Below are 27186 nucleotides of genomic sequence, written 5' to 3' on the forward strand. Positions count from 1 at the left end.
CTAGGGGCCAACTCTATTCATTTCACCCTTGTTATTTTGCAAAGCAAGTGAGCAGTTGCTGGGGAAAGTCAAGCATCCTTGGGAAAGAGACTCTGGGGAAAGAGGGCAGGGTTGTCCTTAGTGGAAAGGCCAAAGTGCCCTAGAGGACTCAAAATCGTCTATTTAAAATACAATCTCTTTCTTTAAAACCCAAAAGCTTCCTGTTAGTTCCAGCTCCTATATTTCTCGCTCACATTAGCTCTGTGAAATAAGGTCTTAGGCTGGAATCCACCCTACAGCCAGCTTTCAAAGGCCCTTTCTGGAGCTCTGCGGGCAGCACACAAGTTGCCTCAAAGACAGGGTAGAAATGTTCTGTTTTGTTATTTTTTAAAGTCTCCTGAAAGTGTAAGAATAAAAAGGGAGTGAAAGCTTCTGCTTTGTCAATAGGAAATCCACCCCCCTGTCCCCAACTCTGCCCTGGGAGCCTCACAGATTTCCTGAAGTTAAAAACAAACAGTGACCATTTCTACTCCTTGCAAGATTTAATTCTTCCTTTAATATAAATAAGGCAGCATGAAACACCAAGAGCCCCACTGCTTTCTGCTTTAGAAGCAGCTTTGGTGCAGAAAAGATTCCTGTTTCCCCACCGAGTTCTGTTGTCTCTGTATACACAAGAAGCCAGAAGATATTTTTTTTTTTCAGTGAACTTTCTCCTGGAAGCAAAGGAGAAGCTATGGGAGATCCAGGCATGGTTTTGGCTTCTGGAGGCTGTTTTTTGGTTACTGGGGTCTCTTCAAAGCAAAACGGGATCAGGATGAAGAGGGGGAAAGGCATGGGCCATAAATAAATAAGGAAATTTGCCGCGATTCTACAAATGCATCTGATGGAATGAGGAGGGTCAGGCTGTGAGGGATTGGGGTAGCTCCAGGCTGCTGTTAAGAGACACACTTGAGCTGGTTCATTCCCTGGAGTGCCCCGCAGCTGGGTCTAGGGAGAGGCAGGCCCAAGCACATGTTCAGTCTAATTCCAGCTCACACTGGAAGGCTTCCTATAGGTTTGGGTGCCCTGATCACAGCCGAGCTGCCCCACCAGGAATTAACCCTGGTGGGCAAAGGGTCCATCTTCTCAAGCTTTCTGAGGCTGGTTGAGAGCACTCCTGGGGACGGGGGCAGGATCTCCTTCCTTCAGTTTGTGGGGTAACTGGGCACCCCTGTCGAGTTGGTTATGCTCTCTGGAAGGCATGGCCGGCTTAGATCCTGGAGGGAGAACACAGGTATATTCTTGACTCCCTGGCCCCCTGCAAGGGTAACTGAAGTAATGGTGAGATAGGAAATCTCAAAGGGCCAGTGAAGCCACAGGTGGAAAAGAGGCTTCCTGATCCCCCTGAACCAGACCTGGAGACAGAGCCCAACTCCAACCACAGAGCTTCTGCCAGGCTCTTTGGGTCTGGGTCATCTGTGTGGTCAGCAGTGCCCACACAGAAGGGATGGGTTCTGTGCAGTGAGGGAGCCCCGCTGGAGTGAGGAACTAGGGGCTCAGAGCCTGCAGACTGGAGCTAGGTTTCCATAGTTCTTGCTTCCATGCACACCCTGCCCTAGGACTGGGACCCTGAGGACAACCTGGGGCTATGACATCCTTGGCCCCTGATCTCTGCAACTTTCTCTGAATTGGGCCAGACTGCAAGCCAGACCCCACCACCCCGGGTAGCATTTTTGAGCACCTCATCGAAGGAGTCTACCGTCTTACAGCAGAGACTTCGCTGCAGGACGCAGGGCCAGAAGAGGTTGAGAGGCTTGGCTCTGCGCACAGCCTCTGGGAGTGCCGTGGCCTCGGGCGCCTTGCGGTTGCCAATGAAGAAGTGATAGTTTCTTTTCCAGCTGTCCTTTGCCACAGTCACCCCGTGTGTCTCTTTCTCCAGGTCAGCTTCCACCTTTAGCATCTGTCCTCCCCCTACCACAATGATAGTCAGAAAGACCAGCTTTGGAGAGAATAAAGAGAGGTGGAGGGCTGCTGAGCTGGCACCCAGTGTGGCAAATACCCACCACGCTCGGGACCCAGTACGTTGGGGAAAGGACAGCAGAAGGGGGTGCACCTGAGTGAGAAGTGTAGGGTGCAGCTGAGTGAGAAGTGTAGCTGAAAAAGTGGCTAAGTATGTTTCTCTATGCCACCAAGTACCCATTTCCGTGTGAGAGACGTTAGTCACTCGGGCCTCGAATTTATACAAGGTCTTTTCTCCAAATAGTATAAAAAAGTGGCAGCCATGGTGGGACCACTATTGTGCAGGATGTGGATCAAAGGTGGACATTCCCACATCTGTCCCTGTTAGTGCTTTGGCTGCAGATGGTCAGGCCAGAAGCTCCTGGGAATAGGGGTGCTGGGTCTTCACACGGTTCCCTGTCAGCATTCTTGTAGATCCTCTGCTCATATTCAAGTACAGACTCGATCTGGGATTCAAAAAGAATTACACCCAATCCAACATTTGCATTGTCTCTAACTCAGGGTCCACAGCGTGTTCTGCCACCATCTTGGCCATTCATGGTGATCCAGAAGTAAACTGCAAGGGATCAGTCCCTAAACCCAAATAACAGCTTTACCAGCAGATCCCAATGGTATGAAGCAAACCAGCCTCCCGTTGAAATTCTGTTTCCTCTGCACTGTAGGGCTTGGCTTCCTGGCAGGCTGAGCACGGCTCCCACGAAAGCCCGCCTTGTCCCCAGAACAGGGCTGGCAGATGCCACCAGGGGTGTGAACGTGAGGGATGCCCTCATCTTAGCTCGAGGATCCCACATTCTCTACAAGACGTCAGCTTTTTGGGGTAGGCTGGTCTGAGGGGACATGTAGGGAATACTCGCTAATGAGCGCTGGGGCATTCTTGAGCATCTCATAGAAGGAGTCCAGTGTCTTACGGTAAAGGCTTCGCTGCAGGACGAAGGGCCGGAAGAGGTTGAGGGGCTCGGCCCTGAGCACGGCCTCAGGGAGTCCCATGGCCTCAGGCACCTTGCGGTTGCCGATGAAGAAGTGGTTGAGCTTCTTCTGGAGCAAGCTCTTCTCCAGGAAGCACAGCAACTCATGCAGACGAGCGTCCAGCTGCCCCGCCTTCCAGTCGGCGGCCTGCCGGAGGAGTAGGAGGTGCAGTAGGGCCGTCTTCAGGTGGTAGCTGCTGAGCCCGCTGGGGCCGGTCAGGCGGCTCTGCTTGGAGAGCAGGAAGGATGCTATTTGCAGGCAGCTGAGGTGGCAGGCGCCCTCGGGCAGTGCCTTTAGTGTCGTCCTGAGGAAGTGTCGCTCGTAGACAGCAAAGGACAGGAGCCAGTCTGTGCTGGAGGCTGGGGTGCCCTCAGAGGGCTCCCTGGGAAGGTGGGAGACAAAGTACAGGTCCGAGTCATCACACTGGATCACAGGAATCAGGTTGAAGGGCATGAACTTCCCTGAACGGAACTTGATCTTCAGGGACCCCGGGCTGTCCAGCTGGCCAAAGGCCAGGTCGAACTCGTACTTGTGGGCGATGCCCTTCCAGGCTCTGGTGAGGGCCGTCTGGAACCACTTCATGACCTGCATCGTGTCCAGGTACAGGGAATCTGTGGCACACAGCAGGTTCTCCATGTCGCCGCAGGGAGGCGCCATGCTGTTCCTGCCGTGCAGGAGACACAGCATGTCTTCCCCGAGCTTGGTCTTGCCGCAGATGCAGCTCAGTGTGTCCCCATCGGCGCGGACCACCTTGATCTGGCCGTAGCCCTGGCGATCCAGGGGCACTGAGCGGCCGGAGCACCAGAGTTCTGGGTGGAAGCGGTAGGGCTCGGGGGGTGTGAAGGGCACGAAAAGGTGGCACAGCAGTGGCCTGTCCACCTGCCAGTTCTCGTACATGCTGTCCACGCCAATGAAGTCCTCCACCTCCATGTCGGTGTCCCGGTTGCAGAGGCTCCTCAGGGCTTCCAGCAAGTCATCCACGAAGCCTTCCAGGAACTCCCGGGTACGGGCTGCATCGGCCGTGGCCCCCCGGATACAGCGCTCATAAAAGTGGCCAAGCGTGGCCTTGTTGGGCAGGGTGAGGCCCTGCAAGGGGGCGCCCCCCAGCCCAGGCAGCTCATCCTCCTCGCCGCCCAGGCACTCAGGTGAGGGCCCCTCCTGGTGGTCCTGCCGCCACACCTCGATCATCAGGAAGAGGATCATGCAGAGGGTGCTCCAGAGGTCCCAGGCCACGCGTGTCTCGTTCTGCTGCCTGCCCTCCTCCGCCACCTGCTCCAGTGCCTCCTTTTCGGCCGCCAGCCGAGCCACCTCCTCCTCCAGGCGCAACTGCTCCAGCTGCAGCTTCTCCTGGTGCGCCTGCATCTTGCGGATGATCTCCTCCTCATTCTCGGGGACCGTGGCGTTCTCCCGTGGGAACAGCAGCGGGTGGTTGATGATGGCCGTCACCACCACCAGACACACGCGGAAGAGCCCCATGGCCATGGTTGGAGCTTTCCTGGGAACAGAGAGACAGATGGTCACACCAAGCTTCCCTCAATGCCACTTCGTCCCTGGGCCCCGCACCAACCTCAGCCCCTCAGGGCTGGTTAAGGTCTTAGTTCTCCCACCCAACCCATCGAGAGCTCCCTGCGGCTGCCTCAGGAGCTTCAGTCTAGCCATGGAAGAGCCCCAAAGGCCTACCCTGGGGTGGACATCTGTTTTTGTCCTACCCAGACATTCCTGGATGGCAGCAGCACCCCACTGTCTCTAACCCTTTTCTCCTACCAGTCCTTATGGCCAGGGCGAGGATATACCCACCTCCAAGCTCCTGGGGTGGGCTCAAAACCCAGGCCCAAGACAATCAGACATTCTGCCGCCCAGCTACAGCTAGAGCGATTGGTTCTGCGATGAGCATTTGATTCAGTTCGGGCCAATGAGAGACAGATGTAGGCTGTGTTGGGCCCAATGGGAAGAAAGACTCATCCTGTTGCTAGTTTGGTTGCTAGGTTGCTGAGGGAACAGGATTATACCTGCAGTGGGCTCTCGGGAAGAGAGCCCGCCTGAGAAAGACACCAACATAGAGGAAAGCAGAACGCCCCCTCCCTACACTCAGCTCTGCTTGAAGGCATTGCTGTCTGAGCTCTTTAGTCACACAAGTCAATAAAGAAACCCTTTTTAAGTCAGTTTGAGTGGCCTTTCCACCACTTGAAATCAAAATAGTCCTGAATAACATATCCCCTTCTCTCCCAAGTGAATGTCATCTTCCTGCAATACAGTGAAGCCTAGTGGTTAAGGGAGAAAGGGCTAGGTTCCAAACCAGCACTGTCAACTGAAAAGCTGTGTGACCCTGGGCATGTTAACACACCTCTCTGAGCCCTGGTTTCCTTACTGCACAAGGGGAAAGCAATAGTATCTCACAGGGTCATGGTATTGAGAGACGCAATGATCCCTGCAAACTGCATGGCCCAGTGACCAGTGCACAGCACATATTCACTGAACAATAACTGTTTCGGAAGTAGATTTGAGCCCTTATCCTCCTCTTCTGTAAACGTCTCCTGACCTGGAAGACCTTACCCCAAATTCAGACACACTCTCCTGGCTTTTGTCTTTCCCCGGGACAATCTTGATGATGACCAGAGAGCAAAGAATCACTAATTTCTTCTCACCAGGCATGTGAACTTTAAATCTAACTTCTTAATTGTGAAAGGAGGCACTCTGTTCCCCTAGGATAAGTGGATTTTTAAGCCTCAAGTGACTTTTGGAGAAAGGCTAATCCCTACAATCTTTGCAATTCGAAGTATGATTCACAGACCAGCAGCTGCAGTATCTCCTGGGAGCTTGTTAGAAATGCAGAATCTCGGCCCCACCCACACCTACTGAATCAGAATCCACATTTTAATACCATCCATATAAAAATCTGAGAGGCACTGTCTTACACTGCAAGACTTAGTTACACCCTCTCCTCTCCTCAGCAGGAATCCTGGGACTTAACAATCTGCTATTTCCACACTTGAACTACCCCTCTCCTTGCTTGGGACCTCGATGAAGGAAGCAAATGGCCAAATGCAAATCAGTTGAGGTCCTGAGATTGTTAAGAGCACAGGGCTCCTCCTACCACCCCCTAGTGCACACTAACACTGGCTGATAGGAGCTACTGTGCCAACCTGAGCCCCATTCCCTTTGGCTTGAGCCCGACCTGGAATTTGCACAATGAAATTCTTGTCCTAATGGTGCCAAGGAACAGGGATTTGTCCCCAGGTAAAGATACCCCTGCAGGTTGTCCCTGGCAAGTGGCAGGATGGAGATGGACTGAGTTGGCTGCTGGTCACGCCTAGACAAACTTGCTGCTCAGATGTGACTCAGACAGTTCCACCCCATACACAGCTGGACAGGTCTGCAGGAACCAAAAGGGTTGGGGAGTGGAGAAGGTCCGTCCTCCACCCTGAAGATTCTCAGTGTGGGCCTCAGAGGTGAGCGCTGAAGCGCTTACAGGTTTCCACTGGAGGAGGAAAGCGGGGACAGGATGAAGTGGAAGAAGTCACACTGCAAGGTGGGTGGGGTAAGGAAAAAGTGCAGGGGGCAGCGAGCCAGCTTTCCTTCCCCAAGCCAAGGAGCAGCTTGCTGGATAATGGCAGAAACAGGTCAGCCTGGTTTCTACATTAGAGAAACATCAACGGAAAGTTTTGCCAGGGAGGGTCCAAGGCATAACTAACTGCGAGGCTGGGTGATTAACATGGGTGAGAAAGTTAACATAAAGGTGGAGAGTACTCATAGCAGAATATCAGGCAGCAGCCAGTTAGGAGATAATTTGGGGGGGTTTTAGGGTCCTTCAAGGTGCCTGGATCACAGGCAGCCACCTTTGGACACAGTGGGCCTTGACCAGTCACAGTAATAGCCAGGACAACCACCTACCCAGGTTCCTTGTCAACTCAGTGCAGGATGCCACGAACAGGGGAGTGGGGCCATGGCCAAGCCCTATGGCTGGGAACCCTCCCTGTGTCTACGCCACACTTCATGGTGCTACTTGCTACATCCTCATTCCTGCCAGAGGAGGAGGAGCTGTAAGAGCCTCCTTGTACTGGCACAGGCAAGGTTCAGAACTCCAAACCAACTGAAGGGACCAACTCTGTGTGCAAAAGGAAAAGAGGATAGACTCGAGAGGAGACAAGACTGGGTCAGAACCCAGTATGTGCACCTGCTGGAGGTGACTTCGGAGAAATCACTTCTCAGAACCTCAGTTTCTTCATCTGTAAAATGAGAATAATCATATCTACTGTTATAAAGCTTGAACAAGATAATGCATGTAAAGCACTCAGCAACATGCTTGCTCCTGAGCAAGTTTTCTTACAAAAGGAACTGCGATGGGATGGAAATACGCAGATGACCCTGCCTGCTGGGGTTCAGGGCGGAGTGCGCCGCAGACGCCCCTACAAGGAACTCTGGCAGGATGTAGGCAGTGCACAGTAGCACTGATAATTGTAGGATTACAGACAAGGCTCAACAGAAGCACCAGGGAAACAGGGCACCAGCCCGGGGAAAGACTGCAAGGAAAGGGGGCCTGGGCTGTAGACCCAGCAGACCTGTGTTCTAACCTTGAGTGACTGTGGGTGGATTGCACAGCTTCTGCGCTCCCACGCTTTCCCTGTGAGGAGGAATTAATAACACTTCCTCCTTCACAGGGATGTTGGGACGGGTGAGTGAGATCATACACCTTGGGTGCTTAGCACCATGCCTGGCACAGGGCAGGCTCCTCTCCTCAGCATCTACAGGCTTCTGCTTTCTCACCTGCTGAGCACAGCAGCCCTGCCTGAGCCCCAGGCATGGGGAGTAAACACACGCTCGAAAGTGCTCTGAAAGCACAAGATGTTCCACTGCTATTTCTCTTCCTTGGCACACCCCTGAGTCCACCCTGGCCCCCAGCAAAGGGGAGAAGGCTTCATTCAGAGCCTGGGATCCTCCTGCAGGTCAGGGGTTCCCTCTGACTCACTTTCTCACGTAATCCATCTCCCCGCTTCCCCGGATCGGATCCCAGCTGTCATTTGGCTCCCTGTTAAACTCTGCACAGGCTGGCTCTGTCTGCAGCACCCTATGGGATAGGACAGGCCGAGGCAGTTAATAGGGCTGTGGTCGCTCAGGGCCCACTAGATGGGGCTCAGTTTGAAGCCTCTGGTACTTCCCCTTCCCAAACCCAGTCATAGGAGACACTGCCCTGGGGACCCCAGGGGTCAGAAGAACGTCCTGCAGGCCAAGAGGATTCCAAAATAAACCTTAAAAACTAGTTCATGCCATGATGGGAAGGAGGAGCCGACAAACCCCATTATACCCTCCTCCCTCTGGAATTTAGGCACAACTGAACAGCATTAACATTAAAACAGAGATCCTAGGAGTGACAAAACAGACTCTGTAGCAATAAGATACCGAATTTCAACCCAATATAGCATCATATGAGATAGCAGGCCCTGAAAGAAATCAAAGTATTTTACCCCAAAATATATTTCTTTGACATATTTTGAAATGGCCCTCCAAAGCTGCCTATTGTCGGGAAAATCTACATTCTGTATAGAATCTCCTTCCCTTTCCAGGTCTCTCCTCATCCAGGAGAGATGAACTAAGACTCTGATCTACATTCTGTACAGAATTTCCTTCCCTTTCCAGGCCTCCTCCTGATCCAGGAGAGATGAACAAAGGGTCTGGCACCTTTTTAGGTTTGACAGACACTTACCATCTCCTGTCTCTGAAACTCGCTTCCTGAGACTTCATCTACATAGTAAGAACCATGGTCTCCATACCCCTTATCCTAGACACTCCTTTCTACTGATTCCAGGTCTTTAGATAATAACTTAACTCGTTCAACCAATTGCCAGTCAGAAAATCTTTGAATCCACCTATGACCAGGAAGCCACTCCTTGCCCTCACTTCAAGTTGTCCCATCTTTCCACACCAAACTAACATATTCCTTACACATGCATTGATGGATGTCTGCCTGTAATTTTTTTTTTTTTTTTTTTTTTTTTTTTTTTTTTGAGACTAAGTCTCACTCTGTCGCCTGGGCTAGAGTGCAGTGGAGGGATCTCAGCTTACTGCAACCTCTGCCTCCCAGGTTCAAGCAATTCTCCTGCCTCAGCCTCCTGAGTAGCTGGGACTACAGGCATGCCCCACCATGCCCGGCTAATTTTTATATTTCTAGTAGAGACAGGTTTTCACCATGTTGGCCAGGCTGGTCTCGAACTCCTGACCTCAAGTGATCTGCCTGGGATCACAAGTGCTGGGATTACAGGTGTGAGCACCTGGCCTGCCTGTAACTTCTGTCCCCCTAAAATGTGTAACATCAAGCTGTAACCTAACTGTCTGGGGCACATGTTTTCAGGATCTCTTGGGACTGTGCCTCAGGCCTTGGTCATTCAGATGGGTTCAGAATAAATCCCTTCAAATATTGTAGAGAGTTGACTTGTCCACAAAAGGGAAGGAAACAGGGCATTCTGACATTCTGAGACAGGACGGGTAGTGAGGAGCCTCTCACAAACCATGGGTATGTGTATATGTGTGCATGTTCTTGCACATACCAGCACATGCCTCCCCAAAGAGTCCCCTACTCCCAATTCCAAGGATGTCCACCTCTGCCTTGGCCCTAAGTTCTCACCTCTACCAGGCTCTCCCGCACCTGTGGTCTGAGACATCAGCTGGTGGGTTTGGCTTTGAGAATAAACCTGGGTCACTTGGCGGGCTTTTTTCTGTCTGCTTGCCAGGAAGCCTGCTGAATTCCTCTCCACCTCCGCCCTTGTCCACAGAGAGGGGCGGCCCATGCAGTTCACAGCTAAACTTAGCCTGGCAACGCTGGAGTCACGGGGCAACAGGGTCTGAGGGAAGATGGAAGCTTCTGGGTGGCCCGGACAGAGGGCTGCAGGTGGCTGGCCGGGACCCGTGGTTTATTCAGACCCTTACTGTGAGGCTGGCCAGAAGCCAAGACCCTGGGAGAAATCCAAGGCTTCCTTCCTTCACTGGGGTCCCTCACTCCTGGGTCCCCCAGAGCCTGCAGCACTCCCCACCAATAGCTTAATCCAATAAACACCACAAAGCATTGCCTAACACCCATAGCTCTCCCATTTCTTGAGCCCTCACTAGGATGTGCTGGGCACTGCACACACTGACCACTGTAACTTTCTTTTTTTTTTTTTTTGACCACTGTAACTTTCTAAGAGGTGGGTGCCATCCCTATTTTGCAGATGGGTTAACCAAAGTCCAAGAGACTAAGTCATTTTCTAGCCACAGGACTAGAAAAGCCATAGCTGGGCTGAGATTCAAGCTCATTCTGTCTTTGCCAGCAAAGCTCAAGTTTTTCCACTGTGCTACATGTATGGAGCACCTACTGAGATCAAGGAACATGATGGATGCTTCAGGGCCTGCAGTGATGAGTATGGCCTGACCCCTGGTAGCAAAAGCATTACAATCCACACGGGAAGGTAGACAGCCACTACGTATGGAGTCCCCAGACAGAATGAGATGTGGGGCATAAAAGGCACGTGAGCTACAGGCTGCAAAATGCAGAGGAGGGAGGGAGCTTCCTTCCTGTTCTCTGAAGGCCTCTCCCTGTCTGGAGCTCTCCCTGCCCTCACCTGTTGGGGAGATGTTGGTGTGCAACCCCTTGGCTCCACCTTCACCTCCTCCTCTCCTTCCAGACAGAATTCCTACAACCAACCAGGAACAGTAGGAGCCTGTGTCCGGCCCCACAACCTGTTCATCACACCGCTTTTGCCCCACTGCCCATCTACTCCCACTGAGGGTTGACTGACCACAGCCTTAAACAGCAGGGGTGCCCAGGACCCATTTCTTGGCCACCTGGTATTCCCTCTGGGACGGTGGTTCTCAACGTGCTTAGCAGCAAGTGCCACCTGGCAACTTGTTACAAATGCAAATTTTCACAGGCAACCTGAAACCCGCTGATCAGAAATTCCAGGGCTGGGCCCAGTATCTGTGTCTTAACAAGCCCTCTAGGTCATTCTAATGCCCGCTTATGTCTGAGAACCATCCCTTCCCAAACCAGGTGTCCTCTGGGTAGGAGGGTGGCGCTCCTGCAGCGTCACAGCAGCCCACATCCTGGAAATTGCCAAGGGCTTGCCCAGCACACAGCCTGACAGGTGCAATTAGCTCTGCTAATTACAACAGCAAAAGAAGGCCTGGCCCTGGCGTCACGTTCAGAGCCAAAAGGAGTAGCTGATAGGTTTCCTTTACGAAATGAAATAAAGGACTGGCTGAGGGCAGGGGAGGGCACTTTTAGCCGAGGCCTTGGGGGTGACTTGGGTCCCTTTCACTAGGTTCTGGGTCCTCCAAGAAAGAAGGAGCCAAGGGAGGCCCAAACTGCCATGAGTTTGGGCTGAACTCCTTCTGTACCCTGGCCTTGTGCTGCAGTTTCTCAGCCCCAGCTTATGAGGTACACAGTTGTTGGGGGGGAAATCAAGCCAAATATTTAAAAAAGTCAGAATATAGAGTTGAATTTAGGTTTCTTTATTTTACAGAGGTAGAAACCGAGGCCTCAAGAGGAGACATGCTAGGCCTGGAGGGTGGGTGGAGTGGAAGAGGCAGGCTGGGTATCATCCCATGGACCCTCCCAGGGAGCACCTGGCAGTGATTCCAGCACAGAACAGGGGAAGGGTGGTGAAAGGTGAAGATGTATACATGACCAGCCATTTAGGAAGCAGGTGCCCCATACTAGGCAGGATGCTAAGTACTCTGCATATGTTTTGTCATTTAATTGTCACAACCTCATTTAGGTAGTTGCATTAAAACTCTCTTACAGATGAAGAGACTGATGTTCTGGGAAGGTCACTGGGTGGCCTCTAGGATTCCTGAGTCTGCAGTGCATGGCTGAATGTGAGCAGCACCTAGGCTGAGTCTGCCCCTCCCTCTGGTCTCCTTCCAACCCCTCAAGGGACTGATGGAAAGCTGAGTGGGTCCTGCCTCTTCCCCTGCCTGGGGGTACCTCTACAGCATCATTGTCAGTGGTGACCACCAAAATTATCCAGGTTGGCTGTCTCCCAAGCTTCCCAGGCCTTAGAAAAACAGGACTCTGAGAAAGGAGCATGAGTTCTATCCTGAGTCTTGGTTTTAGAGTTTGGAACCCATGGGCGGGCGGTCTGAGCCATCGTGAAACCCTCCTCCCATGGCCCAGCCTACTCGTCTCACCCTCGATTCCATGCTTCTCTCTAGCAGGGCTCACGCCCCACGCTGCAGTGACACCAGCTTCCCATAGCACAAGGCCAGCTCAGGGCCCTTCTCCAGGCGCCTGCCCCTGGATCTGGCCTATCTCACCCTTCCTGGAACTCCTGCAGGTCAGGCCACCTTCCTGCTCTTTACTATGTCACCCACCAGTCCCTGCCTTCCTACCTACAGTTCCAGCATGGTCAAGAAGCTGAATGTTCTCCTGCAGCCCCCGGGGTACCACGCACGGGGCTGGGCACACTGCAGGCTCCCAACATGTAAGTAGGAGTTGACTTATCGCACATTGGTAGGAGGTGGCTGGTGGCAGATAGAGCTGGGGAGTGACATGTCTCCATCAACTCCCTCCTTGTTGCCTAACTCAGGACAGAGGACACAGCACAAATGGCTCAGTAACACTGGCTCTGAATGTGTCACTGCTCAGCCTGATTGGCTCCCATCCTTCCAGGACAGTGGGACAGGAGAAGGGCTTTGCCCCAGCAAGTGCAAGGCCTCAGAGCTGCTCCCACCAGGGCATCTCTGGCTGGGTCCCTCTTCACTTGCACTCCAAATGGGGACAGGAGAGGGAATATAGGGGGCCGGTTGAGCAGACTGGGGCCGGAGGCTGAGCCCGGAAAGGGGAGGGAGGGACAGGCAAAGAAAGGAAGTGAGGAAAGAGGAAGGAAGAGGACCAACAAAAAGATTGAGAAAGTAGGTGGAAAGGGTGCGTTTGCGGCTCTGGGCTTGCTGCACTTCCTTTTCTTCTCGGCATCCTTGCAGCCCTGACCCCGTCCAGTCACCTGCCCCCTCTCCCACTGGGCAGGACCACCATGTTGGCCAACCCACCTTCCTCAGACCTGCCACCCTGTGGCCACTGGGCTCCTTCCCTTCCTCTCTCCAGACACCTGTCTCGAGGACCTGGGTTGTAAAATCAAGTGTCTGGGAGGCCAGCCCGCAGGGAAAATGAGCAGGGCTGCAGTGGACAGCTGAGAGGAGGGGACACTGGTCGACTGGATGGCACATGCTTCGTCTGAAGGGGCGAGTCCCCACGCCACACATTCTGTGCATCCGGAATGACAAGATCTTTTTTTTCCCAAAGAAAAGCCACTAATCTGGACTTTATCAAAATCCCCCCATTTTTAAATGTTAGCTGCTATTTCAAAAATTCTTTAAAAACCATGTGAGCAACACTGGGTGCAGTGGCTCACACCTGTAATTCCCAGCACTTTGGAAGGCTGAGGCAGATGGATCGCCTGAGCTCAGGAGTTCGAGACCAGCCTTGGCAACATGGCGAAGCCCTGTCTCTACCAAAAATATAAAAAAATTAGCTGGGCGTGGTGGCACATGCCTGTGGTCCCAGCTACTCAGGAGGCTTAGGTGTGAGGATTGCTTGAGCCTGGGAGGCGGAGGTCACAGTGAGCTGAAATGGCGCCACTGCACTCCAACTTGGGTGATACAGTGAGACCCCGTCTTGAAAAGAAAAGAAAATGAAATAAAATATGTTAGTGGCCACCCAGAGCCTGTGGGCTCTGGTCTGCAACCCCCCATGAAGCGTTCCTCAAGGTAACCCCTAACCCAGGACTCTCCTTACTCCTACCCCATCAGCAACTACTCAGCAAACCCACTATTTCCTCTGAGTCCATGACTCCCTGAAATACCGGCTCCACCTTTCTCCCCAAACCTAGGCCTGATTACTCCCGTGTCTCCTCGTTGGCCCCAGCAGCCACACTCAGAATAATCCTAACCAGCACTTATGAGGGCTGACTCTGTGCCAGGCCTTGTAGGAGCTTAGTGTAAATGCCAGAGCAGATTTTCTTCCTTCCCCATGGCCTCTGCAAGGACTAGAAGAAAAGAGAGAAGAGGCTTTGTTGGGTTGGCATCCTGGTGACTTTTTTAAAGTCCCTCCCTCTTCCTAGAGTGGGCCTTGAGGACATTTAATGCTTTGGGTGGGTGGAACCGGGCACCCCGAGTCCAGCCAGCGTGTGCACACGCGGACAGCAGAGGCTCGCCTAAGCAAAAAGGCCTAATGGTGCTGCACTAAGAAGCGCTTGGTATTAGAGTAAGGCCTGTGGGCCCCAGGAGGCCCGACTGTCCCTCCCTAACCCAGGGGAGAGCCCAGACTGACTGAGTGGGATGCTGGGCTCAGAAGCACCCAGGGGTCAGTCTGGACTCTGGTGAGGTTGGGGCAGCAGGACAGACAGCAGAGAGGGGAGAGCTCCACCCCAGTGCCCACCTGAGGTGGCCCTACCACCGAGCCGGTGGGGAAGTACACACGGGGCAGGAGCTGCCTTTTTTGCTCCAGCGAGCCTCTGTTGTCTGCACGTGGACACTCTGGCCGGACTCACAGGAGGTGCTGCTCACACCCATCCAAAGCATTAAGTGCTCTCAAGGCCCACTCTCGGGAGAGGGAGCGGTTTCAAAAAGTCACCAGAATGCCAACTCTGTTCTCAGGACTGGGTCATGGGGGTGGTCTGCCAGCCAGCAGAGGCACAGGAAGGACAGAGGGCTGGACTCTGCCGACTCTGGGTGGGTGAGCCACATCCTTCCTGTTCCCGCTCCTCCGCCGGCTGATGCACATCCCTCGGCGAGCAGATGGAGAAGGCAGGGAAGCCATCCTCTCCCAGGAAGGACAGAGTGTCCCTCCGTCCAGCCACTCTGCCTGCCTCCTCCAGCAGGACATCATAGAAATCACAGCATCTTGGGACAGACAGACAAAAGCCTGATCTCTATGGTTGGGTTGTGGAGAGGACAGTGAGAAGAGACTACAAGGAGTAAAACAGTAGCAGAGACAAGGAGGGGGCTCCCCTGCAACCCCTGAGCTCTGGCCCACACTTCCTTGTCTCCTACGTGTTCCCTCCAGGGCATCTCAGATCCATTCAACTGTGTGGGTTGAATGGCAGCCCTCAAAATATACATCCTCGCGCTAATCCCCAGCCCCTATGAATGTGACCTAAAAGGTCTTTGCAGATGTGATTAAATTAAAGAATTTGAGATGAGATCATCCTGGATTACCCGGGTGGGCCTTAAATCCAATGACAAGTATCCTTATGAAGTGACAGAAAAGAGAGAGACAGAGGAGAGGTGAGGGGAGACGGAGGCCAGGATGGGAGTGACGCTGCCACAGCTGAGGGTCATCTGGGCCAACAGGAGCTGGAAGAGGCAAAGAGGGACTCTAGAGCATCCGGAGGGAGTGTGGCCCTGATACCTTGATCCTGGTCTCCAGAATTGTGAAAATAAATGCCCGCTGTCTTAAGCCCTCCCGGTGTGTGGCAACTTGTTATGGCCACCCCAGGAGACTACTGCAGTCTCAAAGTGCGATGCACCCTCCTCTCTCCCAGCCAGCTCCCCTTGCTGACCTTCCTCTTTGTTGGGGTATCTCCAGTCTCCCCAGCCACCTCTGACCTGGCCTTTGCTCTGCACCAAAGCCCGGGGATTCCACGTGAGATGGAATCTCTCTCACGTGCTGGCCAGCATAGACCTTTGGGGTCAGCTCATCTGAGCTCTCCCTAACACCCCAAACCCCCAGTTAGCTCCCCAACCCTGCATGTCTCCCCTCCCCATTTCAAGGGAGTCTTGTTTCCATGGGACACAAGTCAGCGCTTTAAGAATGTTCAAGGCCTGGCCCAACCAGCCTCAGAGGACCTCTTGGTTCCCTCTCTGCCTGGCCCGGCCACTTCAGATCATCTCCTGTCCCCCAGATACCTCCTGCACCTCCCCACCATTCCTGGAAACATCCATGCTTCACCTCTCTGCTGGCCAAAACCCTACCCAACTGACCTCACAGCAAGCCCATCTCAGACTCCACCTCCAAGGAGCCTTCCAGGATCCCAAGACAAATCCCTCTTTCTTCCAAGGGATAGGAGAACAGGGGAGGGAGAGGGACATATGAATTAGGCCCCACTGAGTGCACCAGGCACCTCATGTAGGTCAGGTGGCTCTGTAGATGCACCGGCACACAGCAGGCACCCAACCGAGGCTGGTCCCATGTGTCTCTATCCTTGAGTTATTGCATTTAACCCATGCAGCAACCCCGGGGGAGGGGGCCATCAGCCTCATGTCCCTGGCAGGAGCCCAAGGTGCTGAGAGGTGGGGCAGTGTGCCCAAGGTCACACAACAGCCTGGCTCCAGGCCCCGTGTCGCCCTGGTGTGCCCGACAGCTGCCTCTGTCTTTGTCTTGCCCCATCACCTTCCTCACTGTGAGCTCCTCCAGGGCAAGGGCAGGGTCCTGTTTGTCTTTGCATTCCCCAGAGCAATTGGCATAGACCTGTGCTCGGTGCTAAGGACACACACTATCCTGGGGGCCCACAGCTCACACCATGCACTGGAGGCACCACTTTCACAAGACAGTTCCCCACAAATGCCCACCACTTGCAGGAAGGATGCCTCTCCCACAGCCAGCCTGCAGCGGAAAGTCTCCTTCAGCCTCCAGGATTCCCACCTCCGGTTTCTATGCGTGAATCACAGTCACAGCAATGCGCCCTCACCACTTCCCGTTGTCCTACATTGGCTTGGTCTGGGCTCGTATTCCTCCGAATTTCCCCTAGCCCTGTGGCCGCATCTCACCCACAAGGGTGCTGGTTTGGAGAGAACATGAATACCCACCTTGGGGCAGGACATGCCAGAGTTCCCAAGAGTCGTTCCCTTTCTCTCTCTCCACCCCATGATCTACACACCCCCTGCCTCCAAGCAGAGCCACAAACGTTCAGGCAAAACCACACTTTCTCAGTGGGACAGGGAGGGAAGGCTGCGCGCTTAGACGCAGGCTCTGCACAATAGCAGACACGCTGACTCAATGGAAAGGGGAAGGGACTGGAACAGAACCGGGAGTAAACACAAAGGAAAACAAGGAGGGAACAAAGCCCTCCCTTGGCCACTCCCCGCCCCCTTCCACTTTCCCCCTTTCACTGAGAAACTAGGATGGATGGAATTAAATAAAGGGCCAGCACCCAGCAGCCACCTTCCGTTTGACCCCTGGATGGGAACAAAGAGAGCCCAGCTTAGAAAGACACCCTGCCTCTAGGAGATGAGGGAGGATGAACCCCCAAGGCCTTGTCCACGACCTCGGAAAGGCTTGTTCCCCACCTCAGCCTCCCCACCCCACTGGTCTCTTACCCACGTCCTGGCTTCCTGAGATTCTGGGCCCCACACAGTGAAAGAAATCCCAGACTGTTCTTCTACCCGAGTCCCCTGCGGCTTAGGCGGTACCTGACACAAAGCCTGGGCCCCAGCTGGGCTGGGGAGAGCGGGGAGGGGAGAGGAAGGGAAGCGCTGTGGGCCTCCTGCACGCATGCACACACACACACACATACACGCATGCACACACACACACACTCTCCCTGCAAAGATCTAAAAACCCCTTTCATCTCAATAAAGGGGAACAGTAACAGACACAAAGACAAAGGGGAGGCCAACCCAGCTGTAAAAAAAATTAAGAGCGTCTTTGCTTGTGCTCTGCTGCAAGGATCTGGGCTGAACAATAGAGCCGGGCTTCTGCCAGCCCTCCGCCAGCCCTCCCACACCAGTTAGTCAGAGCAAACCAATCCTCCTCCTCTCTGGAGAGCAGAGGGCCCACATGGAAGGCTAGGAACAGTTAGCAAAATTGCTCCCAGAATTACTTATGACTACTCAGACTCACACTCTCTACGGATTGCACAAAACAACCCTACTATGACATCATTTTCTAGTCACAGGGACGGAGCGATAAGGTGTGATGCGGGTGCTCCACCGAGGCTGTACTGGCACCCAGTAGGTGTCCAAATAATGCCTGCTGAATGCATGGACCCATGACTCATATGTGCGTCAGTCAGACTGAGGTGGGCAGCAAGCAGCCACTGATAGTGTCAAGTTCACACGGGCTCATTTCCACTCCTACGGTCACCGAGAAAGAATCAGCCCAAAGCTCATCAGCTAAGAAGAGCTTAACAGTTTGCAGAGGCTTAGAGAACCATTGCTAAGGAGTCAAACTCTGGAATCAGAAGGCCTGGGTTTGAATCTTGGCTCTACAACTTGCTATGGCAATAGTGTCCAATTTATGACCTTGTGGACCATCTCACAGTCACTCGGCAGTGCTTGGTAAATGATACTGCTGTTGGCACTGGTACTGGTGCTGCGGTCAGGTCTCCTTTTTGATTTGTTAAATCGTCATGGTTGCATGTTAAGGAGTCCTCTGGGAAGAAGTGGGTGAACAACATCCTTGCAGCTCCTCCAGAAGCCTGGGGAGTATGACTAAGTTGTCTCCTCCACCTCCTTGTCTTCTTCTAAAGGCCCCAGGGGCTGACACAGAGGAAGAGGAGGAAGTTTGGAGACCTAGGAAGGTCAGCAGCACCCTCCCTTGCTCCCTCCAATCTGGCATCATTGACACTGACAGCTCTTCCATTAGGTTCTGAGTACCCAGCATTGGAAGAGGGTAGTTGCTATAATGAATGCTTGATGAATACATGAATGGAGTTAGGATTGGGAAAAGAACCTCACTGCCTTTACTCCCAGGAACAGGAATTTGAAATCCCTGGAGTGAAGTGGGAAGCTCTGGATAAAGTAACCTCTACATTCTTTCTTCCTGGGAGGCACGCTGCAGTCAGAAAAACAAAGTGCTAACAGTGTAAGTGCCTTGGAAAATCCCTTCCAGCAAAATCCCTTCCAGACTAGCCCTGGAGACAGAGACGGTTGCAGCCCCGTTTGGTCTGGACTGGCCTTCATCTAACTGCAGGCAGACTTACTGCCAACGTTTAGAAAATGGCCCAGGAATGAACCCTGACACGTTTTCTGACCCTCAGCTGCCTTGCCGTGGACACCTCCCTTCTTGCTCAAGCTTCTTGTAGAAATAAACAGAGGATTACAGAGTAAGAGAAGGAGCAGAGAAGTAATTCTTCTTTCAGGAAAAAACTGGACAAGCCTCAGGGCCCTGACACACCATGGGAGGGTTTAATAAATTACAACTACTGCATCCCATTTATTGAGGCTTTAGCATTACGCAATAAATCTTTACATGTATCATTCTCACATCAAACCTCTGAGGCAGGCACTTATCTCCATTTTACAGATAAGGCAACTGAGGCACAGAGGTGAGGCCACTCACCAACATCATAGAGCCAGGATCTGAATCCAAACCTATCTGACTTTCAAGCCTATAATCTTCCCATGAAGCCACGAGCTGTGCTGCTCAGTGACCTGGTATCTGTGAAACATTAGTCATGTACCTATGGACTTTCCTTGCCCGGACTGTTTAGGGAAGGGTGGGTGACAATCTAGATGAAATGTGGGCATGAAGCAGGGAGTAAAACCTAATGAACTTATGAGACTCCTTCTACCAAGATTCTGTGAGTGTGGCCTGGGCTATTTGAGATAAAAGGAATGGAAAGCCTTCTCTGCAAAAAAGGGAGTGAGGGCTCTCTTGACACTGGCAGGTAGGCATGTGTTGGGGTGAAATGTCAGGAAGTGGCATGGGTACATTAGGGACATTTTGGGGCAGCACACAGGGGTAGGACCCAGGCAGCCCCTGCTCTCCTACCCTCCAGCCCAGGCATGCTGCACCCCTGCCTTCTTGGGAACTTTGGAACAAAGTCTCAGCAAACAAAGGATGCGTTCATAAACTTCAGGCGGGTCCCCTGACTGCTGCTAAGAGGCTATTGAAGCCGGCTCCCATGAGAACAGTATGTTATGAGCACATGGTTTTGCACCAGCGGGCAGGGCCAAAATAATGACAACACCTTCCCTGCTGCTTTGATACAGGAGGAGGGGGCGAGAGTTGGGGGGACTCCTGCATCAGCTTCAGGGAAATGACCTAGAAGGGACAGAAAGCAGTAGCAGCCCAGGGTTGCTTCCAAACTGAGCCCCTCTTCCCAGGCAGTGAGTGTCCCACTGTGTTATGCACCTGGAAGTGAGTCATTTGATAATTGCGGGGCTTTGTATTTTTCCTAGGGACTTCCAGCAGAGGACTGCAAAGTGCTCTGAATATTATCAGGAACTGGTTGTTACTGTGCCTATTAAACAGAAAAGAAAACAGTGCTGGAAGGGAAAGCCTTTCCTTCCTTTCATCCTCAGATAGCTCAGGCCACACTCACAGAATCTCTTGGCAGAAGGAGTCTCCAAAGTTCACTAGGTCTGCTAATATCAGAGTGAGACAGCAGGAAGGGACCAGAAGTCTCAGGCCTGGAGTTGGTGGTCTGCTTGCTGTTTTCTCAGTATTGACACTTAAAACTTTGTGGGATTCTTTATGCCATCTGTATGTGTTCTGGGCTACGGTGTCCAGACAGACGCCTGAGGTGGCAGAAAGAGTCTAAGGCCCTGGGAGAGAGCAAATCTAAATTCAAATCTCTTCTCTGTTGTTGTCCGTTTGGGGCAAGTCCCTCTGAGTCTGTTCTTTCACCTGTAAAACTAGGATAACACCCACCTTGAAGGGCCATTGTGAGGAGGAGAAATAAATATGTGTAAACCCCTAGAATGGGGCTTTGCTCAGTAAATGAAGCCACTATTTTTTTTTAATAAGGCTATTCTACTTATATGAACAATGTCATATCCATAACGGTGGATTCTGCAGATTAATGATACTCTAATTTTCATTTATAAACCTGAAAAAGCTAGGTGCATACAAGAATTAGGGCAATGACTTTAACCACCGATATGCTGGACATCAGAAAAGCACCTGAAGTTATGCCTAGTTGCACAAAACAAAAACTTTAATCAGGTGCCTTCAAGTGGAAGGACAAGGTGATTCCTGAAACCTCTACAGAGACACCTACTATATCATCTAGTTTTTCATCTTTCTTCAGGGCAGAGAGTCCTCCCTTTCCTGCCTCTTTCGTCTCCTGTGCTGACATTTGGCAGCCCTTGCTTAGGAGGAGCAGCAGGCATCACCTGATAAGATGTGGCGGAAACACAGGTCACCAAGTTAAGAGCATCAGAACTGCTGAGTGACCTCAGCCTTGTAAACAGTGCCATCCCAGGGACAAGATGGACATCCATGGCTGCCCCCTCTGACTCCACTCCCAAATTAGCAAGTGTATCTCAAGCACATCCAACTGAAAGCATTCCATGAATTTAGTTTAACCCATCTAGAATTCCACAGGGAATGCTAAGTTGAGTGAGGTGAACTGTGAGACAGGATTCCTATCTCCAGTTGGTCCTGCCTCTTGGGGCAGTGGATTCCACACACTCTTCCTCTCCATGTGCATTTCATCATAACACTCCACGAGGCCGCTGAATCCCTGGCACAGGCCATGCATAACATAGATGCACAATGGCTGCTCGATCAATGAAGCCCCCGTAATAAGGATGTGAGCATCCTATTTCTCACTGTCTTTTGTGGGGAGGCTGAAGAATGGAAAGTCACTTTTCTGATGGCCCCATCACTGCTCCAGCCTGCCCTTCCCCTAACCCTCCTTACAGATCCAGGCTGCAGGAGGACCCCTAAGGAGTCCCGTTCAGAGAACTGAAGGAGATTGCAGCTGTCAGCACTGGGCTCTCTGACCCAAGGCCTAAAGACCCACCACCAACTGACACAGCCCAGATCTGAGACTGCAGCACCTCCCTCTTCTCTTCACCCTGCAGCTAACTGGGCCCATCCTCTCCCCAGCCTCTGAGAAACACACCTGTGAACGTTACACCTTCTATGTCCCTTCCCTTCAACATGCGTCTCACACTTGAGGCCGATTTTTCACCTCCCCGTCCGCCTTAGGGTGGATGCGTTGCCCTGAGCAACAGTGATGTCACCTGCAGGGTGCTTCCGTTTCACTGATGTCACGGGGTGGGCCTAACAGATAGAGGGGGGATGTACTCTCTGTGGGAAAACGTCACAGGTCCTAAACTGTTGAGGAGGGGTCTACAGGCCTCTGGGGCACTCCCAAATGACCCCTTTCCTCTCCCAGAAGAGCTCCTCACCCTTCCTTCCTCTCTGGATGCCTGTTAGAGCTCAGGCCTCAAATCTGACTTTCCCTCTGCCAGAGTCAGCCAAAAGATCAGGACGAGCAGCTCCAAACAAACTGCTGGAAAGACCACTGAGGATAGATGTCCTCCCCGTCTAGGACAGTCTAGGTCCCTACAGCCTTGTCCTTTGTCCAGACCTCAGAGGAGGGAGCAGTGACCTGATGGGGAAGTTGGGGCCCAAGTCGGCAGAGAATGCAGACCTCCAACTGACCTCTGCTGTCCTGAAGAGCGCACACTGGCCAGGTTTCCAGTCTGCGCCAGGCACGGTGCTCAGAGCCTTCTGTGCATCGTCTGGGTCAACCCTCCCCACAGCCCTGAGGGTCATCCCCATTTTACTGATGATGTTACCGAGACTTGAAGAATCAAGGCACCTGCCCAACTACTGAGAACGCCCAACCACTGAGTGGTGGAGCCAGGACTCAACTCAAGTCTGCCCCACTTCAAAGCCCGTGCAGTCACACCGCCTTGGCTCTGGGCACCTGGAGATGTGGCTCATTAAAGATGAGCCATGAAGGGCCTGGACAGAGACCAGAAAGAGCCCTTTAAATCCAAAGAGGCCAGCTGAGCAGGGCAGGCTGCCTGAGGCAGCCAAAGCAGGCACTGCTTTAGGAATGCTTCACCCCCTGGCCTACGCAGGGGATGCAACAACTGGCCAGCCTTGGCCCAGCCTCCATGCTGATTAGGGACCACATGTCTTTGCTCTATGCTTGGCTTTCTATTGATCCATCCAGGTTACCGGATCATCCTCTTGATTTGCATATAGCACTTACTCTCATGGCCTGGCCCTACAACCCTGAGATTGTACAGTAGTTACCGAATTTACGCAAATGCAAATCTATGTCTCTGGGAGCTAATGCTTGCAAAGCACTAAACAAATAGGTAAATAAAATAAAAAATTACTACATTATGAGAGAGGAAAGGGAGAAATGCTACCAGGATTTCTCAGGGAAATACTGCCCTTGAGGCACTGGCCAAGGAGATGCCCATAGCCAGGCTGACCTGAGTATCCAGTCTACCTGGCAGCTATCTTTCTGCTGGTGAGAGGGCCGCAGAGGTAGACAAAGCCCTGCACTATTGGACATCACTGTCCCCCACCCCCACCCCATGCTGCTCTTGCCTGGTTCTGACTCCAGCTTTGATAAGCGCAGTCCACCTTCTGGTCTTTGGTTTCCCATATGGCTTGTCTAGGACGCAGGGAAGAGACGACATTCAGTCTGTGTGATGTTTGCAAAGTCTCCTTGCAAATCAATAAATCAGCATTCTGATTCGTACACCCTCTTCTGGGAGCTTTCTCAGGGTGAATCAGTAGCTTGAGTCCAAACCACTCTGAAAATTATGGAAATTGGGTTTCTGAGCGGGCACAGCTAAGAGCCATGCCCTGGGACAGGTGACATGATCCAGGTAAACACCACCCTCTGAGCAATCTGCTGGGCACCAGCTGGCCCCTCCCAGGAGGCATCTTGACTTCCTCACTGATGAGAAGCCTATTTTGTTTAAAGTGCCTATCGACAGTACATAGTGAAATGCTCGGTTCCAGCTAATTAAGCGCTCAGCTGTACGGTGTGGAAACTAAGAGATCATGTATATGGAACTGTGAAATGGAGTTTCAGGAAGGGTTCTTGGACGAACTTGAGAAGGGCATTTGTGAGTGAACAGGACTTCAACAAGGAAGCAAGAGACCACAGATGGGGATTAGGGGTTGGGAAGGTCAGGACAGTTGTCTCACCTCCTTCCACTCGCTCTCTGCCTAGGTCAGGACCCTGCATGCAGCCACCGCCGTTTCCCTCTGAGCCACACCTGGGGGCACTTACTCATCACCCTCATGCCAGGCCCCAAACTGGATCTGCCACCTCACACCGCCCAGAGATTAAGGAAAGTCACTTGATTCTTGGGCCAGGCTCCCCATCAGCCATCAAGGCCCGGCTTGCCTCTTTTCTTTCCTCCTCTGCCTCCTGCCAGATGAATTTCCCCTCCTTCCTCCACCTGGACTGAGAATGGGTATTTCCTCCTTTGACAAAGAAAGAAAAAGGCAACTGTTCTTCCCCCTTTCCCACGAGGGTTCCCAATTAAACTAGCTTTTTAAGCTTAAGTTGCTTCTTGGTCTATGAAGCCCAGTGATTAAGACTCACCTTCCAGGCTCCGGAACACTTAACATCCCTGTGCCTCAGTTTCCTCATCTGTAAAATGGAGTTAACAATACCTAACTCATACGGCTACTGTGAGGATTAAATGAGTTAATACAGGCTAAGTACTTTTGGGGGGGGAAAAAAAAAGCCTGGCGAATGTTAAGCCCTCAATAGTGGTTGTTTATCAGGGCTGCTGTGTGAATGGTGGACCAGGCAGTGTACTGCTTAAGGCACCTGGCTGAGGGGTGAGGATAAATCCAGCTCACATGCCACTTATCCAGCTATATGGCTTGGCTATGTCCACTCAAGTAAGGCCAGTATTTCTAACAGGCATCAAGCCCCATCTTCTTGCCAAGACAGAGCACCTTATTCTAATTCATGCGAAGGACTGAATAGGCTAGCAGTAGCCCTGGAGGTTATCATGAACAGTTCTCAGCATCCTCGTGGCTCTGTATCCCTCCCCAGCAAGACTGGATGAGAGAAGGGTCCAGGATGGCCTGGTGTCATCCATAATAAAGTCCTGCTTCTCAGCTCCCAGAACACTTGGAGCACCCACCCCTTCCAAGCAGATTCTCCATTAAAGCCCCACAGGCTGCCGTGCCACCTCAACCCTACTGGGGCAGAATCTCAACTCCAAACATGGAACCTGAGTCTTGGACTCTGAAAGCACCTTCTCCTGCCCAGTTATTTTTTTTTTTGGTGGGGGGGGGGGGCAGCGGGGCATTGCGGGGTAGGTTAAAGACAGGGTCTGAACTCTGTCACCCGGATGGAGTGCAGTGGCACGATCCTAGCTCCAACCAAGTGATCCCAGCTCTAAGCCTGGAACTCCTGGGTTCAAGCAATCCTCCCACCTCAGCCTCCCAAAGCTCTGGGAAGACAGGCAGCCACCCAGCCCAGACTCTTTCCTAACTGTTGATGGCCACCTGTCTCTGCTGATAGCTGTGAAAGGAAAATACAACCTTAGGACCCCAAGCTCAGGAAGCCAAAGGGAAAAGTTAAGCTTGGGAACTCAGTCATGCAAAAAACAAAACCGAAAACAAAACTGCATTCCTTTTGTTGCCAAACAGATAGCTATAATTTCACATGCTTACTTTATCTTATGTAAAATGTAGATTTACTGAGCATGAGAAGAATGCACCCAGGGAGAGCAGAGAGTCAGTATAACTACTTCATGGTTACCCACAAGTGGAGAAAATCCGAAGGCAGAATGGCCCGGAGCAGCCGCAACATACAGGGAATTAGCAAACAATGAAAGCCACTTAGGCACGAGGGCTGGAGGGAGGACTCAAAAACACAGCCTGTTCTGTTTTCGTAAGGAGGAAAGACAGTAATCCACTTTTCTGATACTCTATTTTCAGGGCTCACCTGGGCCTAAAACTGCACCAACCACAGATGAACTTTAGCTGGCAGTCAGATAGACTCCGTTTGTAAAAGGCAAGAGCCCTGGGTCATATCCAAAAAAAGAACAAGAAAATAGACCGCGACCCCGATTTAGATCCAAAAGACCAGAGTCCAGATTGCGACCAATATCTGGTACTCTACTATTTGTGAAATGAGACCAGTATCTGGTACTCTACTAGTTGTGAAAGGGTGCTTTTCTCATACCAGCAGCAAAAGGCAAAATGAGGCCCCTGCCTGGTTCCGTAAAATATTTTACCTTCCTGGTCGGTGGCTTTTTTTTTCTTTTTCTTTTTCTTTTTTTAAGAGAAAGCGTTTTGGATGGGGAGTCCCGCCCCGGGAGTCTTCACCTGGCGGCCAGAATGGCAAAGTCACAGGGATGGGGTTGAGGGTGGGGTTAGGGGTGAAGGGGCAGAGAGTTATTTGCAGCCCAAGAGCAAGCCTGCACAGCGTGAGGTCTGGTCCACTAATAGTCCCGAAAGAGGAAGCGGCGGGGACTTTATCCGGCCTGAAGCAGCCCCGTAACTTCACTACCATGAACCGAGAAAAAACAAACTTCACGCCTATTCGTCCCTTACAGGAAGGGAGGGAAGGGGAAGGGGAAAAGGGGGCAGCAAATGAGCAGGGCGAACCGGCTTTTCTTTCTGCGGTAGCGCTCTGCTCAGATGTGAGAAGTAACGGGTCACCTGGGCACTAGGAACAAAAACGTGGTCCCGCTCTGGGCTCCAAGGCTGCGCGCGCCTCGAGGAGGAGCTGCCCGCAGCCCTGGCTGGAGCGAGCGCCCGGGACGCATCCCCCGACGCGGCGGGAACAGGACGCGGGACCACGAGGAGACAATACGCCCGCCTGGGCACACGCGCTTTAAGGGAAGGGGGTCTCCAAAGTCAGCCCCCACCCGGGAGGAGCAGGCGCCTGCGCTCCCCACACCCTCCTGCGCCCCTTCTGTCGGCAGCCATCTCCGACACAGCTCCTCCGAGCTCGCGGTCTCCATTGCGCCCTTCTTCCTTCAGCACACTAGGCTGCCCTGCGACTTACGATTGGCTTGGGTCCCCGCCGCGGGAGGACGGCTCCAACACAGGCTTTGCGCGCAGGTCGAGGGCCGAGGCGCCGCTGCTTGCAGGCGGCTGCGGTGGAGCTTGCGGCCCGGCACTTAGAGGGGCGCGGGCGGCGATGCCCCCGCTGGCTCCCACCTTCTGGCCTGCAGCGGCCGGCTCTACTGAACTTCAGAGTTACTCATTTCCTGGATGTCACAAAAACTTTTTCCTCCTTATAAGAACAAAACACCCGCCTCTACCCGCGGCCCCGGAAGCTCCTTAAGGAGGACCGTGTGGGTTTCGGTGGTTGGGCCCAGGATCCGCCGGGAAGATCTTCCCAGTGAGCCCCCAGAAACTTCCCCGGCACGGCAGAACTGGAGAGTGACTGGGAGAGACGGAATCAGGCCACTGGAGTAAACTGGAGCGAGTGGACAGGGGCGCGGGGAGGACGCCCTTAAAAGTCGTCCTAAGCCGCGGAGCGGAAGGGGTTAAGTCCTTACCAGTCTGGGAGAGTTTTCTGCGGCGCGTTTTACAAGTGGCGGAATTCCTGGGGCCACCTATTTAGTCTCTTGGAGGAAAATATAACTCTAGAC

General features: G+C 52.7%; 2 protein-coding genes across 7 annotated transcripts; both read right to left on the minus strand.

The window, feature by feature from the left end:
• Positions 1-502: 502 nt before the first annotated feature.
• Positions 503-2158, minus strand: LOC109028656 (uncharacterized). Its single transcript, XM_063710476.1, has one exon. It carries the CDS (start codon positions 2156-2158, stop codon positions 1574-1576), a length of 585 nt encoding a protein of 194 aa, XP_063566546.1. The 3' UTR covers positions 503-1573.
• LOC134756385 (inositol 1,4,5-trisphosphate receptor-interacting protein) lies at positions 503-27186 on the minus strand. 6 transcript variants are annotated; one of them, XR_008669009.2, is made up of 3 exons: positions 26595-26955; positions 1700-4438; positions 503-1235 (listed from the first exon to the last, which is right to left on the minus strand). XR_008669009.2 is itself a non-coding variant. In XM_063710475.1 (3 exons), the coding sequence occupies exons 2-3, from the start codon at positions 23242-23244 to the stop codon at positions 2782-2784; spliced, it is 1749 nt and encodes a 582-aa protein (XP_063566545.1). In that variant the 5' UTR covers positions 23245-23361; positions 27094-27186; the 3' UTR covers positions 503-2781. The 6 variants fall into 6 exon arrangements, 4 of the variants coding, with proteins under 4 accessions (XP_063566545.1, XP_018891060.1, XP_004050107.1 ...); XR_010135287.1 differs by lacking the exon at positions 26595-26955 and adding an exon at positions 23153-26570; XM_063710475.1 differs by lacking the exon at positions 26595-26955 and adding exons at positions 23153-23361; positions 27094-27186 and having other exon boundaries at positions 503-4438.

The sequence above is a fragment of the Gorilla gorilla genome, chromosome 8 (assembly GCF_029281585.2).
Source record: "Gorilla gorilla gorilla isolate KB3781 chromosome 8, NHGRI_mGorGor1-v2.1_pri, whole genome shotgun sequence".
NCBI lineage: Eukaryota > Metazoa > Chordata > Mammalia > Primates > Hominidae > Gorilla > Gorilla gorilla.

What these genes read in the sequence shown, in the direction of transcription:
- LOC109028656 (XM_063710476.1), bottom strand. Translation starts at nt 2,158, where the DNA reads ATGGGTACTTGGTGGCATAGAGAAACATACTTAGCCACTTTTTCAGCT.
- LOC134756385 (XM_063710475.1), bottom strand. Translation starts at nt 23,244, where the DNA reads ATGTCGTCTCTTCCCTGCGTCCTAGACAAGCCATATGGGAAACCAAAG. An exon ending in AAAGCTGGAGTCAGAACCAG is followed by an intron (nt 4,439 to 23,152) that starts GCAAGAGCAGCA and finishes CTCTGTTCCCAG; the next exon opens with GAAAGCTCCAACCATGGCCA.